This window comes from Bos taurus, chromosome 3, assembly GCF_002263795.3.
Source record: "Bos taurus isolate L1 Dominette 01449 registration number 42190680 breed Hereford chromosome 3, ARS-UCD2.0, whole genome shotgun sequence".
Lineage (NCBI taxonomy): Eukaryota > Metazoa > Chordata > Mammalia > Artiodactyla > Bovidae > Bos > Bos taurus.
This window is the reverse complement of record NC_037330.1, coordinates 14,080,752-14,098,927: the sequence shown is the minus strand read 5'-3', so window position 1 is coordinate 14,098,927 and position 18,176 is coordinate 14,080,752. Positions and strand designations below refer to the sequence as shown.

At 53.3% G+C, this 18,176-nt stretch overlaps 2 protein-coding genes across 2 annotated transcripts; both read right to left on the bottom strand.

The window, feature by feature from the left end:
• Positions 1 to 296: 296 nt before the first annotated feature.
• On the bottom strand, positions 297 to 5,308 carry MRPL24 (mitochondrial ribosomal protein L24). Its single transcript, NM_001034576.2, has 6 exons — positions 5,278 to 5,308; positions 1,495 to 1,738; positions 1,319 to 1,414; positions 989 to 1,092; positions 617 to 747; positions 297 to 522 (listed from the first exon to the last, which is right to left on the bottom strand). Exons 2-6 carry the CDS (start codon positions 1,675 to 1,677, stop codon positions 386 to 388), a joined length of 651 nt encoding a protein of 216 aa, NP_001029748.1. The 5' UTR covers positions 1,678 to 1,738; positions 5,278 to 5,308; the 3' UTR covers positions 297 to 385.
• Positions 5,309 to 6,978: 1,670 nt separating this feature from the next.
• Positions 6,979 to 16,281, bottom strand: HDGF (heparin binding growth factor). The gene is given in 6 exon segments (NM_175832.2): positions 6,979 to 7,919; positions 8,111 to 8,334; positions 8,606 to 8,791; positions 9,485 to 9,623; positions 9,759 to 9,835; positions 15,954 to 16,281. Coding segments are annotated over 6 exon segments (720 nt in total). The 5' UTR covers positions 16,041 to 16,281; the 3' UTR covers positions 6,979 to 7,912.
• Between the last annotated feature and the right edge of the window lie 1,895 nt (positions 16,282 to 18,176).

Sequence of the window (18,176 nt, the reverse complement as noted above, 5' to 3'; positions counted from 1 at the left end):
GGTATAAAGGACAGACCAGCATCCTTCGTACTGAATCCTGCTGAGGTTCTAATTTAGGTTTCATACTCCCAGTCCCTGCAGTCTTCCTAACAGGCAGCGCCCTGTTATTCAGAGGTCTCTGTGAGGGGAAGCTCTCTCCCTTCGACCTCCATCTGAGAAATCTGCAGGCCCTGCCCTGTGGGAGGACCCCCTTAAGATTGTTAACTTCCATCCAGGTTTTGTCATAACATCAGGACAGATGCTCCCTCCCTCAGCCCCTGAAACAGGGGTCAGGGTGCAAGTCTTACCAGAAGACAGAGGACCCAAGGCTCTTTATTAGTGTCTGAAGAAGAGGTGGCCGCAACCTTCAAGGCTTAAGACGAGGAGAGAAGTGGCTCCCCCAGACTCAATACCAATAGACTTTCTTGTGTCTCCGAGTCTCCTGGATCCCCATCGCCTCCATCACTTCCTCCTCCAATGTCTTTAGACGAGGCACATAGGTTTTTTCTAGAGCATCTTCCACTGATGTGTCTTTGGGGCCATCTATTGAACCAGAGGAAGGAAGATGGGTGGGAGGGCTTCTTAACATCTCTTACTCCCACTCCCACTTTTGTTCCTGCCCCTCACCCAGCCTCACCAATCCATGTTTCAGGGACGATGCCATCAGCTCTGGGAACATCAGGTTTTGGGATGATCCTTCCTGATCTTGTGGACACTCGTACTCGCTCTCCTGCCTCGGTGAATCTCCACTCCACTTCAGTGGGTTTCCTAGTAGAAAGAAGAAGTGAGACCTCCAGGGAGCAGGTCTCCCTGCTATCTTCCAGCCCCAAAGTCACCATCTTATTTCTCTGCTACCCCTGGACTGGGGCTTCCTACAGGAGGACATGTCCATGAGATGGCCCCTCTCAATATCCAGCACATCCAACCCACCATTCCCTTTGGATAAATATGGTCAACAACCTTCCAACAGAAGGCAGGAAACCCTCTGACCAGAGCCCTTTAGGCTTGCCTGTCCATAGGATCCACAAGTTTGACTTGGTTGTGGAGCAAGGGTGCTTCGCTGGGGACCATGGTTCCCCGGAAATCCACAGTCTTGCCAACATAGCGGTAATGCTGTCCAAAAGAAGGGGGGAGGGTGGCTATCAGAAACCAAGGGGTGTGAAGGTGGCTTGTCTACCGCAACTCAGAGCATTCAGTCCATGCTGAACAGTGAAAGGTTCGGAGGTTCAGCTGTCGCACCAACCCCTCAGCCAGCCTCCTTCCTCCCTGTGCCGCTCTTCATAGACAGGGACGGATGGCACAGGCTTCCTGAGCATCACCACCCTCACTCTTTACTTACTGTATTCAGTCCCTCGACAACCACCCAGTTTCGCTGCCGGATAACTTGAACCACTTTGCCTTGCTTCCCGGCATCCTTGCCTTCTAGGATCTCTACCTGTGGGCAGATAGCAAGGGTCAGGGAGGGCGATCCTCGCCCGGGAGCACTCCACCACCCAACCTGTCTGAAACTCTCACCCTGTCCCCACAGAACAGATGCCAGTCTTCCTCAGGGATGGGTTCCACAGCCACCCGGCGCCGCCTGGTCCCTGGAGGGTTCTTCTTCTTATCTGCCAAGGAGCCTGGGCGGCTCATCCCATAGCGGTAGTTGGGAGGCAGGGTGACCTTAGATGCCAAGGCCAGCAGAGCAGACAGCCGCATGGCTGGAGGCTGCGAGAAGTCCCCTGGCCAGCGAAAGACCCAGAAATCTTCCTAGTCAGCTCTGAGGTAGACAGAAACAAGAGGGCAAAGAAACAAGAGAAGAAACATCTTTTTAAGCACCTACTCCATGGCTCAATGGACTCCATCCTACTGAATCCTCATAAGATCTATCTTCACTATTACAGATGATGATATAGACTCAGATAATTTAAGTGACTTGTCAATGGTCATAATGTTACTATGTGGGAGAATCAGCATTCAAACCCACAGACACCTGACTTCAAAGTCCAAAAAAGTTCATTGAGGCCAGGACCATGTTATCTAGATCCATCCTGAATCTAGAAGATCCTAGTAGGGTCTGGCACATAGTGTTTAGTTGCTCAGTTGTGTCTGGGTTTTTTGTGACCCCATGGATTGTAGCCGGCCAAGATCTTCTGTCCATGGGATTTCCCAGGTAAGAATACTGGAGTGGGTTGCCATTTCCTTTTCCAGGGGATCTTCCTGACCCAGGGATTGAACCCAAGTCTCCTGCATTGGCAAGTGGATTCTTTACCCCTGAACCACCTGGGAAACCCTTGGCAAGTATTAGGTACTCAATAAAAAATCTTTCAATAAATACACCAACAGCAAGATGTAAAGAAAACACTGGCATAAGTCCGAAAACCAGGCAATTATAGGTTAAGACAAACAGGCGGCAGAGATAAAAACTGGGATTAAGATGTCCCCATGTGCATGCACAGTTGCTCAGTCATGTCCAAACTCTTTGCAACCCCATAGCCTGCTGGACTCCCCTGGGCCTATAAGACTTCCAATTCCTAATCTCAATCAGGAAACAATCACTTCCCCCTGAGATAGTTTCTTTTCTAAAGGAAAAAGATCCAGAGCAAGACTGTCGGATTACAGAGACCTACAATTCCAAACTAAGTATGTACTCTAAGCTTCCCAGTTCTTGAAGGAAAATGGACTAACCCAACGGGCACGTGCTACCTTCCAGTGGCCATGCTAAGTGCGTTCCTGTGTCATCTCATTTAACCCCAAGGACAACTGACGAAGGAGGTACCATTAACCTTGCTCCATAGTAAAAATGAAGCCTAATTCAAAGAACAATTAAAGTTCACTATGATGACATTAAAAGCTCTGGACTGGGTAGTCAGAGGACCTGAGATCTAGTCTCTGCTCCACCATCAACTCATTCTGTGACCCTTGTCTTCTGAGCTCAGTTCCATTATCCATAAAATTTTACAGAGCTGTTTCTGTCATTCAAGTTATTTCTAAGATTTTAACAAAGCAAGACAGAATCATGTGGATAGTACTATCCTTTCGGGGTAAATTTAAAAATACATATTCTGTCATAGGCATAAATATCTACCAGAAGGAAACAGGGACCAACTAAAGTACTTATTTTGGGGAAGACGAAGTTTGGGAGGGCTGTTCCTTGCCATAACTTTTGCATTTTCTAACTACATACATTTTAAAATATATATCAACTGGTTTATCTGAATACTGAGATATTGGGTCATTTTTCTTCTCTATACTTCTCAATATGGTAAACAAAAGACCTAGTACTATTTTTAATTAATGCTGGATGAAGATGTGGCCACAGGACTGGAAAAGGTCAGTTTTCATTCCAATCCCAAAGAAAGGCAATGCCAAAGAATGCTCAAACTACCGCACAACTGCACTCATCTCACACGCTAGTAAAGTAATGCTCAAAATTCTCCAAGCCAGGCTTCAGCAGTACGTGAACCGTGAACTTCCAGATGTTCAGGCTGGTTTTAGAAGAGGCAAAGGAACCAGAGACCAAATTGCCAACATTCGTTGGATCACTGAAAAAGCAAGAGAGTTCCAGAAAAACATCTATTTCTGCTTTATTGACTATGCCAAAGCCTTTGACTGTGTGGATCACAATAAACTGTGGAAAATTCTGAAAGAGATGGGAATACCAGACCACCTGATCTGCCTCTTGAGAAACTTGTATGCAGGTCAGGAAGCAACAGTTAGAACTGGACATGGAACAACAGACTGGTTCCAAATAGGGAAAGGAGTACGTCAAGGCTGTATATTGTCACCCTGCTTATTTAACTTCTATGCAGAGTACATCATGAGAAACACTGGGCTGGATGAAGCACAAGCTGGAATCAAGCTTGCTGGGAGAAATATCAATAACCTCGGTATGCAGATGACACCACCCTTATTGCAGAAAGTGAAGAACTAAAGAGCCTCTTGATGAAAGTGAAAAGAGGAGAGTGAAAAAGTTGGCTTAAAGCTCAACATTCAGAAAACGAAGATCATGGTATCCGGTTCCATCACTTCATGGCAATTAGATGGGGAAACAGTGGAAACAGTGGCTGACTTTATTTTGGGGGGCTCCAAAATCACTGCAGATGGTGATTGTAGCCATGAAATGAAAAGACACTTACTCCTTGGAAGGCAAGTTATGACCAACCTAGACAGCATATTAAAAAGCAGAGACATTACTTTGTCAACAAAAGTCTGTCTAATCAAGGCTATGGTTTTTCCAGTGGTCATGGAAAAACTCTCATGGATGTGAGAGTTGCACTATAAAGTAAGCTGAGTGCAGAAGAATTGATGCTTTTGAACTGTGGTGTTGGAGAAGACTCTTGAGAGTGAGTCCCTTGGACTGCAAGGAGATCCAACCAGTACATCCTAAAGGAAATCAGTCCTGGGTGTTCATTGGAAGGACTGATGTTGAAGCTGAAACTCCAATATTTTGGCCAACTGATGCGAAGAGCTGACTCATTTGAAAAGACCCTGGTGTTGGGAAAGATTGAAGGCAGGAGGAGAAGGGGACGACAGAGGATAAGATGGTTAGATGGCATAACCGACTTGATGGACATGAGTTTGAGTAAACTCCAAGAGTTGGTGATGGACAGGGAGGCCTGGTGTGCCTGGTGTTCATGGCATCGCAAAGAGTTGGACACGACTGAGCGACTGAACTGAAGTTTAGGGCCTCAGTGTTCCTTCATTCAGAATTTAAAAATGCTTAGGGAGCACTATTATGTGACAGATCTACGGTTAGGAACCTTACTATTCCCGGCATTTGATCATCACACTGCTGTTTGGGGGGAGGTTGACAAGAGACGAGGAAACCAAGGCCGGGAGAGCTGGTGACTTGCCCTAGTTCATACAGCTTGATAGTAGCAGCACGAATCTCAAGACCCGAGTCTCCTGCGTTGATTGCCATAAGACGTCCCTTAACCTCAGCCATTCTAGATCTGAAGCTCAGACAGGCGATCCCAGAAGCTCTCCCGCCTTAGATCTTTCTCTTCTTTCTCTACCAGCCCTGGAGAGGCTGGTGACCTTCCGCAGTGGGGCTTCCATTGCACGCTCTAGGGGAACTGTTGTGTAGGTATTGATCCCTCAGGCCCCGGCTCCAAAGGCTGCTTCCACCTCCAGTCCCATCCTAGGTGCGGGTAATGATCAGCCCCCAGCGGTCTTCAGTACCCAGCCGCTCCGAGCTTCCGATGCTTGGAGACCCCAGACGAAGCAATTGAGCCATGCCGGGGCAAAGGACCTTACCGTTCCCACCTCCCCGACCAACCCAGAGATCCCGAAATCTCTGGTTCACGATATCCTCACCTCAGCTTCCCGCTGATCCGCTGGCCTCCGCGGGTCCCATAGGCACGTGGGACCCACGCCCCGCCCAATCCCATCACTCAGATTTCTGGGAAATGTAGTCTAATTGTACAAGGGACGCTCAACAACGAATCTAGCCTCTCTGCATGCTGGGAGTTGTAGTCCGCCGCTACGAAGCAAGAGGGAAGCAGGAAATCTGACCGGGTAGGAAATCGAGGAAGCGTAAGAGCACCGTGAAGCACGTCGGGAGTTGAAGGCAAAGTCGGATAGGCTGCGGTGCCAGGGACATTCTTGCACGTGCTTTACGTGAAGGCCGCTGGGAATTGTAGTTACCAGGGACCATGGCTCCATTTTCTACGTGATTGCGGCTTCTTCAAAGCAGAGGGCCTTCCCTTTTAGTGAGACCACAGTCAGTACTCTCCCCGCCCGCCCTTCTCTGCTGGAGGGGGCCAAGGCAGATGACCAAAGTGTCACAGCTTTCTAAAAGGATGAAACCTGGCCTTTCGGTACCAGTGGATGAACTAGTCACAAAATGTCAGACTGGAAGAAACCTCAGAGAGGATGAAATCCAACAATTCCACTTAATTCGGGAGTATTGAGAGGATTCCATGCTATGGACCGCCTCACCCTTCAACAGTTATCGGTAGCAGGCATCCCTAGCTTTGCCCTTGAGCCTCCAAGTTGTTTCTACAACAGACTCAACCCTCTCTTTCTTGGCCATTGTGAACCTACTTCTTGTGCAAACTTAAAAAGAACTTTCCCAGGTGCTTAGGGGGAAGCTATGTTAAACTGGCTGGGCAGAACCAGAGTACTAGGTGCAGTATTCTGTGACTTCGCCCTCATGTGGAAATTTCGTTGTTGTTCAGTGTCTGTCATGTATGACTCTGCGACCCCCATGGACTGTAGCACGCCAGGATCCTCTATCCACCACTTTCTCCCGGAGTTTGCTCAAACACACGTTCATTGAGTCAGTGATGCTACCTGACCATCTCATACTCTGCAGTGCCCTTCTCCTTTTGCCTTCAATCTTTCCCAGCATCAGGGTCTTTTCCAATGAATATTCAGGGTTGATGATTGACTGGTTTGATCTCCAGACTCTTAAGAGTGAAATTCTATGTGGAATTGTAGGTATTTCAACAGACTGAGAATGGAGGAAGCTGGCACACCTTACCTGAATCTGAGAAGTGAATTTGGAAATCATTTGTAGTCTCTTTCCCCACTCCCCTGCACCATCAGTTAACCAACACACCTCCAAAGAATCAGTCAAAATCCAATGTAGTAATCAATGGGTTTTATTTTCCTAGAACTGAAATCATCTACGGTTTTCAGAGCTAAACTTCCAAAGCTACAGTCAGCAATTTTTCATCAGAGCCCAAGGGAGAGGGGCAAGGGTGAAAGAGACAAGAAACCGAAGAGGCAAATAGACCACTAGAAAGAGGTTGGGAGAGGGCGATTATTTCCCTCTGGCCTCTCAGTGGGTTACAAATCGGATCTGGTGACAACACTGAGTGGATCAGATCGGGGGTATGTGGATGGAAATGACATCAGCAGGAACACCAAAGCTCCAACTACAACAAAAGTCATCAAGCCCCAAACAGAAGGGGAGCCTCCCAGTGCACCTCAGAAATGGGGGCAAGAGTGGGGGGCACACAAAGGGATGGGGGGGGTTCTTTAAAATTTTTTTTTTGTAATTTTCTTTTATTAAAAACATTTCCTAAAAAATGTGTCTTTTCCTTTATGTCTGGGTGACGTGTGTGACTGTAGGCTGGCCTTGAGCACTGGGAGAAGAGGGAAAAGGGTAGCTAAGGGTCTCCCCAGGGCATCCCATCTCTGGCCTGAGATCTAAAGGGGGATGGATACTCCTCAACACTCCCACCCAAGCTGGGTGAAGTCAGCCCTTCAGATCTCAGGTCCTTGACCCAAAGAACTTGGAAGAACCCAAATCTTTTGATAATAAACTGTAACTCCCATAACACCTGGGGTCTGCATTAAGTGAGACAATTGCGCATTGTCAATCATCAAGGATTTATGGAAGGGAGCGCCTCGCCCCCTCCTCCCGCCCCCCCACCCCCTACCCGAGCTGTCCCACTTTCCCTGAATCCAGGCAGCTGGGATAATAGGTGTGGGAGGAAGGGACAGGAGCTCAGGGAGATGTCATTCTCTTACCCATCCCCCCATTTGAAGTTTGCCCCTCCCAGACCCCAGAAGCCCACCCTGCTATTCATTCTCCATCCCCTCCATTCATAGCCCTGATCCCAGCCAACCTAGACGTCTAGAATGCCCGGGGAAGGGGGCGAGGGGTGTCAGGAGATGGAAATAGCCAGTCCAGGCCCTAACAAGTACACTGGGAAACAACTCCAGGCAGGGAGGGACACAATGGCGTCATCTCATCCCACAGAGCAGAAGACACGGACCTGACTCAGGTCACAGGTGTGTGGGGACACGGAGGTGAGGGCCACGTGGCCTGCCCCATCGGGGTCAATCTCCAGGGTCTGAGCTCAGAAGGGGGGAGAGTGGGAAAAGGAGAGTGGGTTGGGGTGGGGAAGGGGTTCCCAGTTTGGAGGCCATGGCCAGTTTCCCCAGTAGCACCCAGACAGCAGCAGGAACGGGGCAGGGGCTCCTCTTGAAACATTGGTGGCTACAGGCTGCGGGGGAGGGTTGGAGGGGAGAAGGGTTAATGGTGTGGCCTTGGCCTGGCCAGGCCCCAGCCAGCGCCGTTCTCCTGGGAAAGCCCCCCTGCCTCCCAAGAGGCTGACTGCTGCAGGCCCTCCTCCTCCTCTCAGCAGAGGGCCCAGCCCTCCCAGCCCAACTGCCAAGGGGCAGGGGGCTCACTCACCTCTCGTGATCTCTCAGGCCCGGGGCCTCGGCGTCTTCCTTGGCAGCCTCTTCCTCTTCTTCCTCCTCTTCTTCCTCCTGAGGAGGCCCCCGGCCAGAGCCGGGCTCAGACGGGGTACTGTTCTTCTCCGCCTCCACTGGAAGGGGCCTCTCACCCTCCAACGTGGCCCCCTCTTTCTCCTCCCCTTCAAGGTCTTCTGCTTCCTTGGGGCGTTTGGGGGAGTCCTGCGGCGGTTGGGCAGAGATAAGGCACGGCTGAGGCGGGACGGGGAGAACGCCCGCCTCCCCCTGCTTTCCCCAGAGGCTCCTTCCTGGGCAGACCAGCGCTCTTCCAGCCCTCTGCCAGCTGTCTCCTGCGGCCCATCTTCTAAGGAGGGACCCCCCCGCCAAGACTAGGGGTTGAGCCTCTCAGACTGGACACTCCCTAAAAAAGTAATAACTTCTCTCCTCAAGACTAGGAGCCCTGCTTCTGGGAGCCCAGGCAGGGGGCAGTTACCTCCAGTAGGTCTCCCGCTCTCCTCTTCAGCGCTCCCTTCTCATTCTTCTCCTTGGTTGGCTCGTCAATGACTAGCTTCCCTTCCTCATCACTGCTTCCCTCGGCATTCCCCTTCTTGTCGCCATCACCCTCAGTGGCTTCGGGCTCCGGTTCGGGCTCTTCCACACAGCTCTTTTTCTGGGAGGACTGTGGTGGAGACAGTGGAGGCTGAGTGGCACCAGCAGCTGCCACGCAGGGCCCCCTCCCCAGATCCCTCCCTCGGCCACTCACTCCTTCCTTTGCCCGCCTCTCCCCCGCCCCCACCCAGGTGCCCAGTCTCACAAGTGATTTGAGACCCACCTCTGTCGGATTAGCCCCGGGGTAAACCCACTGGCCGGGCAGGCAGGGCTCTGTGCAGGAGGGGGGAGGGCTGGAGCAGGAGGCAAAACCTCGGGTCAACTTCTCCCAAAGGGAGCTGGGACCCTTTCCCCGCCAACCCCCGCCCCCCACCCTCCCGCCTCATCCTGCCCGGCTCACGAGCACCTCCTCCTGGAAGCCTTTGTGGAAAGAGTTGAGGCCACATCTTCTATTCACTCTGGGCCCGCCAAAGGCCTGCCCCCACTTACCGCCTCAGTCCTGTTCTTGCCCCTCCCAGGCGCTGTCTAACAAGTGGCCCCTCACCACAGCTACATCGCACACCCAGAGCCCCATGCCCTCTTGCAGGAAGCCCCCCACCCCTCACCCCATGAGCTCCTACTCTGAAAGCCCTGGTGTTGGTTTCTGAGCCCCACCCTGTTCATGAAGACTAAGCGCCACAGGTGGGCCCTGTGTGATCACACCTATGGCCACACCTGCTTTCCAAAGGGGGGGGGTGGTCTCTGGGGGCGGCCGGCAGCTCACCTGGTAGCCAGAAGCCTTGACGGTGGGGTTGTTCTCGATCTCCCACAGCCCCTCGCTGAACCCTTTCCTCTTGTTGGGCTTGCCAAACTTCTCCTTGGACTCTTCGTAAGGGAAGAGGTCTTTGGGGCCCAGGAATGCCCTGGTGAGAGATGGGAGACTGTGCTCTCGAGCCCCTCACTGCATCTGAGCTGCGCAGCCCCACAGGCGAGGGGTGCTGGCACCACCGCTCTTCCCCCCAGCCGGCCCTCCCTCCCACTTCTGCTCCCTCACTCACGTCTCGTGGGTCCCAAAAAAAAAGACTTGGTATTTGTTGGCTGTTGATTTCACGGCAGCCTCCGGCATCTCGTCAATCTGAGAGCAAAATGAGGAAAGGGAGCATGAGCTGGAGCCCTAAGGTCATGAACTGGAGGCCAGAGGACAGGTGCTGTGGGGCTGACCTCTAAGGCACACACGTGGAAAATCAGACTGAGAGGGACCCAGCAGTTCACCAAGGGGGTTTCTAAACCATTTTTAGCAGTAGGACTTTGTTCAAAGGAAGTCAGACACAAAAGCCCAGCAGAAATCCTCCCTCTCCTTCACAAACCAAACAGCATCCCTAAACAGATCCCGTCCACAAGGCTCCATGTCTCCGCCATCACCCTGGTGGGTCCACCCACTGCCACGCCTCTTGCCTGGACTGAAACCACAGCCTCCGTTCTTGCCTCACTACAACCCATTCTCCAAGCTGCCACCAGGGGGAGCCTTTCCAAGTGCGGGTCTGAGCATTCTTCCTCCCTGCTAGTGGCTTTTCAGGATTCTAGGGACCACCTATTCACCATTATCCATAAAGTCAAGGTCTGAATTCCAGTGCTGCCACTAATATTTGTATGACCTTGGGTAACTTACAGAACCTCAGTTTCCTCATCTGTAAAATGGAGAGTGTCACAGTCCAAGGGTTGTAAGGCTTAAATGACCATAATGTGGTCCGTCCCACATATATGTTCGCTATTGTCGTCTTCTCCCAGTACACTGTCCTTCTGCGCTCTGCTCCAGCCACACTGATCTCAGTCTTCTATACTCACTAACTCCTGATCAGCCTTCCGACCTCAGGCCCATCATCACTTCCTCCAGAAAGCTTCCCCACCTCTCCCAATCTGATCGGCTTCCCAGATAAAACTCTCAGCACGTCTCCTTCACAGTGCTTTTTACAATTCCAATATTAATGTCTATGTTGACTATACCTTCCCCAAGATCAGAGAAGTCTGTTTATACGTCCAGCACACTGCCTAGCACACAGTGGGTACACAATAGTCACTGGATGACTATGAAACAGACTGCTCTGACTGAAAGTGAAGAGGTGAGGCCAAGGGGCTGCCTATTTAGTATTACCCAGCAGTAGCAGCTCCCCCAAAGAATTTTGGGGAACTCTTTTTGAAAGTCACGTGACATACACTCTCATTTTACAGACAAGGAAACTGAAGCTCAGAAAAGTGATTTTCCCAAAATGACAGGACAAGTTAGAGAGGGCCAGATGTCAGAAACAGCTCCTGACTTGATTCTCTGCCTCAAATGTCCCTAGCGGGTGAGGGATGCTGTGATGGAGAAGGCACAGAGGTCTGAGGCCAGGGAAATAGTGAGATGCAGTGGCCTACACAGCTTCTCCCGGATCAGGCCCTAGAAGCCCAGGCCAAGCTGAGTTAGGGGAGGAGAACTACAACTCCCAGCAACACTTGCAGCAGCCCCAGCGGCCTGGCTTCCCGCCGGACAGAGGCCAGGTGGCCATGTTGACTGGGGCCCCAGGCGCAGATAGGAAAGAGAGACAGGCCAAAGCAGTGATTAAACACACACAGAGAGTAGAACAGTGTGTCTGACTAGGGACCTGGGAGACAGGGAGGCTGGAAATAAACTGACACACACCCAGGAGAGGGGGTGGAACCTGGGCAAGAATCTGAGGGGCATCTTGCTCCAGACATGGAGTCTTCAGGCTCCTGAGCACCTCCCCCCTTGCCCTGTGGCCTCTGGGGACAGAGGTCCAGCCCCTCCTCCCCAGGAAGGCCCAGCACAAACTATGCCCTCCCCACCACCCAGAGACACGGGTGTGAGAGCAGGGGGTGGAAAGGCATGCTGTCCCCCCACCCCAGCTCAATCCCCATCGCCATGACAACCCAACCCCGCCCCCAGGGCCACTCAGCAACCAGGAATGTGACTGCTCCTCTCCCCCCCCTCCCCAGGCCCTCTCTCCAGATTAGGGAGGAGGGGACACTAACTCACACCCCACCCCCAAGCCTGGAGTCTGGCACCTGGGTCCCTGGCTGTGCCTGAAACCCCAGCCAGGGCTGAGGGCCAGGCCCTGCTCAGGAAGCCAGAGCTGGGGTGTGGGCGGAGGAGGAGCCGCCTCCACCAGGACACCTGGGTCCTGTTGCCAGCTAGTTCCCCACCCTCCTCTCAGAGGGGGTAACAAAAAATAAAATGAGAGGCTCCAGGGCTCAGAAATCCCAGGAGACAGGCAGGCATAAGACAATAATAGCAGAAGCCCTTTCCTAGGCCTCTTTCGGTGGATCTTTGTGCATCAGGAAAGAGAACTGGGGGTGGGGGGTGGGGGAGTATCTAAGGGTCCCAGTTAGGAACTCATCTGGGCTCCATGTTTTCAGTGCCACACTTGAGCCAGGCAGTAACAGGCTTGTAGGAAATGTGATGCAAGGGGAGAAACTGAGGCCCAGGAAAGGGGCTAGGGTGAGCAAAGGAGTCAGAAACAGGAAACACGCTCGAGGTGCTCTCAAGGAGCTGAGACCAGGCAAGCGGCGCTCCGACCTTTAGTCTCCTTCCCGTGGGAAACAAACTCAAAGAGAGAGGTGGCTCAACACTGTGATGGTATCCAGGAGGCCACCAGCTGCCCAGCCTCAGGGGCGGGGAAGAAACAAAAGAATGGATGGGAATTAAAAATAGAACGAGACACACCAGATATACCCACCCTGCTGACTTCTAGCAAAATAAAGGGTGGGTCGAGAGGAAAGAGGGAGGCCAAGGACCTGGGCAGATGGGCATCTACCCCCAAAAGGGTAATGCCACCCCCACCCCATCTGACCTTGAGAGTAGGCACCTGTGGGGGAAGGGCCAGGAGAGCAAGTGCTTTTCACTTTATGGAATTCCCAACCCCTCACTCCAAAAAGGGGAGACATTCCTTCTTCAGTGGATCCTTCATCCTTCAAGCCACAAAGGAAATGTCTTATCTTGCATTTGGAAGTGAAAGGCGGTTCTTCATCGACAACATAGAGGATATGAGGTCTCAGGGGAGGCCTGTGTCCCCAGTACAGACATGTGTCTCCCAGGCGGTGCCTTTATATCCAGACTGTGACTCAGAACAAGTGAGTCAAGGCTTAGTGAGTCAGGGTGGGGCCAGAGAAGTGCTGGAGACCCCCCACTGCACGTCCTCCACTGGCCAACAGGGGAGGGGGCTCTGCTCCTTCCCAGCCATTTTAGGAATCCTGGCAAGTTACTTCCCCCTGGCTGGGGCTCTTCCACTCCCACACCTGCCTACTGCCTTTGCCTGGCTCCTTCAGACAGGCCGGAGCATAGGAAATCCCATCCTGCCAGAGCCCATGGACACCTTCTAAGGTCTGAAGTTCCCAGGTGAGGAGTGGTGAGAGAAAATTAAACACCTCTCCCCCAGCCTCATACCCAATCCAGGCCCAGGGGCGCCTGGCTCAGCACACCGGAAGGCAGCCCAGAAGGCTAAGCCCACACTGACTGCCAGCCAGGGTTCTGACCACCACACCCAGGGCCCAGGCCTGACCTGACCCAGGAACCGGAAAATCTGGGGCAGGAGACAGTTGGGGCCAGGAAAGTGTGGCAAGCTGGAGAGGCAGAAAAGGTGGTGCCTGGGTGTGGGGGAGGGGCAGAGAGAGAAAAGATGGGTGAGGCCCTCGGGCTGTGCAGGTTTTCTGGGACTGTGAAACAGGAAGTGAAGAAAGGAGGAAGGAACAGAAGGGGAAAAATCCCTGAGTCTTGCAGGTTAATTGTTAAGTGCTTGGAGATCCCCCGGGGAAGTTAGGCAGAAGGAAGAGGAAAGGAAAAGATTAAGATGGAGTCACACCGTCCTTCCAGGCAGGTCTTGCCTACCACGTGGTCCCTCTGGCTGGACTCTGCAAACACTGGGCTGTTCCAGTCTCACCCAGAGTCAGTCACCCTCCCCAGAAGTAGGGCCTAAGGAAGAAAAGTCCACACATTTGCCTTCACCATGGCTGAGGGCTCTGGTTGCCTATTATATGGAACAGTTAGCAAGGCTCCTCCATTCCTCCTCCATCTCAGGAAGAGCCAGAGTCTCTTCAGACTCTGCCACTCTATAGACTAAGACAGCATCCAAGGGTGGTAAGGAGACCCCAATTTGTCTGCTCTTTTGGCATTCAAGCAGAATGTATTCGGAACATAACTACCTTGGGTGTACCACTCCCTCTAATTTTCATAATCAAGACCCAGAGCGCAGGCAAAGGGTGGGGTCCTATCTCTTTGGGATCCAGTCTGGTCCCCCTCCCCCAACTCTAACTTTATCTAAAGGGTCCAGCCCTCAACCGAGCAACAGACTGCCCCCTGTCCTAGAGGCCCGGGATGAAGAAGAAATAGACATTATTCCCAGCCCCAGTGCTGCCCTTACTCCAAGGCCACCAGAAACCCGAAGGTCTTCTTCATATGGGCCAGTATGCATCCATATGGGGCCCTCCCTTCTCTGCAGCCCTAAGGGGTCCTCTGCAACCCACATTCCAGCTGAGCCCCTTCCCCAGTCTCTGGGCTTTCTCCCACCCCCAGGAGGTAGGAGCAGTAGAGACCTCGGTTCAGTTCTTGCCCTGCCCACCAGGACCTTGGCATCTGAACCAAGAAGCCAGATGGATCAAAGGTGCAGGGTAAAGTACACGAGTGTCCACACACCACAAACAGACATACACACACACAGCTGACCGTGGCTGCTTGCTCACACTGCCCCCAGCCGCCACCACCACCCAAGTCCCCTAGGAGGCCTTGGAAGTTGGGAGAGCCCTGCTTCACTCTAGACTTCACTCCCACTCCAGAGGCCAGACATCTAGAAGTTTCCAGGAACAAGGAGCTCAAGGCATATGGGATTAGGCACATTTCTGAGGAGAGGGTACAGAGTGAGGATCTCCTGGATTTTCTCAGGCTGGCCCCAAAGTTGGTCTGCACACTCTGAGCAGGACCCAGGGGGGCCTGGACCAACTTTCCTCAGGGCAGGGTCTGGCCCAGATGAAGACACAGACTCACGTGGAAAAGAGCAACCCACAGCCAATAACGCAGTTCTACACTTGGCCCCCTCGTCCAGAAGACTCCTTCCCTCTACTTCTCTCTGCCCTTGGATTTCACTCTATACTCGAGGGCCAAACCCAAAGGCCCTACACCATCTTTGAAATAAGTTGCCGGAGGCACTGTCCCTTGTGACACCCCAATCTCCTCCAACAACCTCTGGCAACCTCCCATACAGTTACTTCACCTGTCTCAGTTCTAGGGGAAACACGATGAATGCTCCAGGCTGGGCTTTTGGGCCCCACCCTCCCACCTGGCCAGGTGCTGGGCGGAGGTGGTGGTGGGGCGCCTCATATTGGCGGGCTGAATCAACCACATGGCAGACTGGACCGTTCTGGCGGGAGAGGCTTAAGAAATGGGGAGGAGAAGCAACTCGGGTTCCCTCCACCTCCACTTACAGGGAGGGCAGCCTGGACTGGACTTCTCAATCCAACAAGGGCCCTGCCACCCTCAGCCCCAAGTCTGAGTTGGCAGCACACGAAGCAGTATTTTTGTGGGGTTGAGGAGTGAAGGGTACTAGCGGGTGATTTCCAAACCAGGCAGATTCCCTCTTCTTCCGCCCCCCACCTCCCAACAACGATTCCTCGACCCTCCCAGCTTCAGATCTCTTACGGATGCCCCAAACCAAAGTTTTGTAGAAGCGAACTCCGCCTCCGTTTATCCCTTTCTGGGCTGAGATCCTGCTTAACCATCTCATCTAGAAGAGGAGAGTTTGAACCAGGGGTAACAATCAGTGAAGAAACTGGGGGTCTCTAAGGGGGTCCCTGAGGGGGGTAGCAGTGGCGCTTGGGGGGTGGGAGGAGTTACACGACTGGCCCGTGCCCGTGTAGCGCGCCCGAAACCGCTGGGAGTATGGGGGCTGGGGGCGGAACTGAGCACGCGGAGCCGGGGGCCGGAAAGTGACCGGCGCTCTCGGTTCCCCACGCCGCGCACACGCCACTACGCGCGGACGCCGTGTGGCCAGGTGTTCGCCGCCGCCGCCGCCGCCGCCCCACCACCCCGCCTCCACCATTATATAACCGGCGGGTGGGTTTGGAGTCGCTTGGCTAAGACTCGGGGACTCAGACGCCCCCCCCCCGCCCCCACTCCCAACCCCTCCGCGCGGAGCGCTCGTGCCCTCCCGGGTGTTATGCAACCCAAGCCTGGAGGTGGATAGGAGGCGGCGGGCCGCGCTGCTCACCCGGGCCGGCCAGTGTGGGTAGCCCTTCATCTTGGCGAACACCAGGTCCCCGCATTTGTACTCCTTCTGCCGGTTGGATCGCGACATGGCGGGGCTCCGGGCGCCCCGGGCTCCGCGCCGGGCCGGAAAGCGCGAGCCCAAGTTTGCGCGTGCGGCGGTAGCGGCGCCGCTCCGCTCCGGCCCTCGCGCGGCCCCCGCCTCGATGGTGGCCCCCGGCCCGGGCTCCGGCGCTGCCACGGCGACTCCGCCCGCGCGCCGCACGGACGGGGCGGGCGCGGATCTGGGGCAACGCTCCGGTACGATGGGTGCGCGCTTGTGCAGTTGTTTGTGTTTGAAATTCAATTGCTCCCTCCGCTGCGCGAGGCCTCTTCCTCCACCCCCCGCCCGGTCCCCACTCCTCCCTCCTCCTTTTCCCACTCCTCCTCCTCCTCCTCCCCCCTCCGCGCTCCCTCCCGCGGCGGTTTGATGCGTGCAGCTTCTTGACGCCCTGTGCCTGCCACTGCCCGTCGCCCAACCTGGAGCCGCCTGGCGGCGCGCGGCGACACAGGCGTGAGGAGCCGATCGCCGAGCAAGCCGAGTAGGCTTTGTGTGCCCGCTGTCGGTGGGTGCCGGCCCGCCCGCGCGCCCGGGAGGAGCTGGCGCCCGGCTGGACGGAGCGGCCTGGCGCCCCTCCCCCGGACCCACGGGGCGCTCCCAACCGCGGCTTCAGCGCAGCCAAGTGTCGAAGTTTAGGCGTCGTGCCTCTGCCCTCGGCTCCATCCCTATCGGTGAATGTTAGCTCCGTTCCCGGTGCGTGGCTGCGTGCTGGGCGCTGGGGCGAGGGCTAGGTACGGCGCCACTGAGCACACAGAGGTTCGGCCTGGGCCTCGACGTGCTTACAGTCAGCGGGGTGTTCCCTAAAATGCCGGGCATTGCGCCCTACGACGGCCTTTGTGGAATTTGTTAGCAAGGAGATTTCGGAGTGCTTGTGGCACAAAGTGGCCACGTTCTGTGTGCATTAGATAGAACTGTTCTTTATGTACTTTCCGGCAAAAGAGATCTGGGCTTCACCACCAGCTAAACCTGCAAAGATGAGCTCCGTTCTAGTGAGAATAGACAGTAGAATGCCAATAAATCCCAATCCCACTTCGATGTAGCATGAAGTCACTACCTGTCTTGGGGAGGCACAGGTGGAGGTGAGAGTCTGGGAGAATCTGCGAAGGTTTTACAAAGGTGTTGACTTTGAGTTGGGTCTTAAAGGACAAGAGTGTGATTTTGCTGGATTCCAGAGACTACATTTCAGCTTAAGTTATATATTAAGAAATGATAGAGCCAAAACTTGAATTCGGGTTTTACCATTAAACCAAACAAAACTTTGCCATAATTACAATTTGCTGTCACTGTATTGGTCTTGGATTTGCCGAAATTCCAGACACCTGTGGTAACTTAGAAATAAGATATTTGGATTTTATGTTATAGTATTGTCTAGATTCTTAAAATTTTGCAACAAAATATTCTAGGTTTGAAGAGAGAAAATATGTGTTTTTCTTCCCACAATTTCCTGATCCTACTTCAAAGCATATGCAGAGTCTCCCTGACAAAGAACTGCAAGATGAAGCCAAAAGGCCCAGGTCCAGGGCCACATCCTATCATGCTGTTCACTAGCAGTGAGAATTGTGCTACCCTCTGAACATCTCCCTGAGCCTCAGTTTCCTCAACCTGAGATGGGATCACATTACTTTCCTGCCAACATCACAGACATGGAATGGCTGCTTATCTAGCCAAGGCCTGAGCTTGTTTCCTATGGTCCTTCATATCAGTTGGTTGTCCTTATGTCCATGGCAGTGCATTTCACAAGTTTTGCCTTTATACAGTATGGCCTCTCAGCATAATCCAACCTTGTGATAGGAGTCCCTCTGGCCCTGTCCACAGGCATTCCAGGGCTCAGGCTGCTGGCACAGCAGGACACTCTGTAAGGTCCTCATGCATGCACTCAGCCACAGACTTGTCGATTTGTTTCAATAGCAAATCCAAACTTGTTGCAACAGAGCTGCTAGGTCCCAGTAGTGTTTACTCTACCGTGCATTCCAGTTTGAAATGCAGTCAGTGTGATAGTCCAGATTCTGTCAGTCTAATACCTTTCTTTGTTGTTCTTATTGTTATTAGGAGAGAATCTTGTCACAAGTTCTTAGAGATATTTCAGTAAATCCAGTGTCACAGTTGGTTTCCTTTTAGTGTCCAAGC

Excerpts from the sequence above, each read along its gene's own strand:
- MRPL24 (NM_001034576.2), bottom strand. The coding sequence starts at position 1,677 with ATGCGGCTGTCTGCTCTGCTGGCCTTGGCATCTAAGGTCACCCTGCCT. Across the intron at positions 1,093-1,318 it reads TTGTCGAGGGACTGAATACA|CATTACCGCTATGTTGGCAA; the intron begins GTAAGTAAAGAG and ends TCTTTTGGACAG. Across the intron at positions 748-988 it reads CTTGTGGATCCTATGGACAG|GAAACCCACTGAAGTGGAGT; the intron begins GCAAGCCTAAAG and ends TCTTTCTACTAG.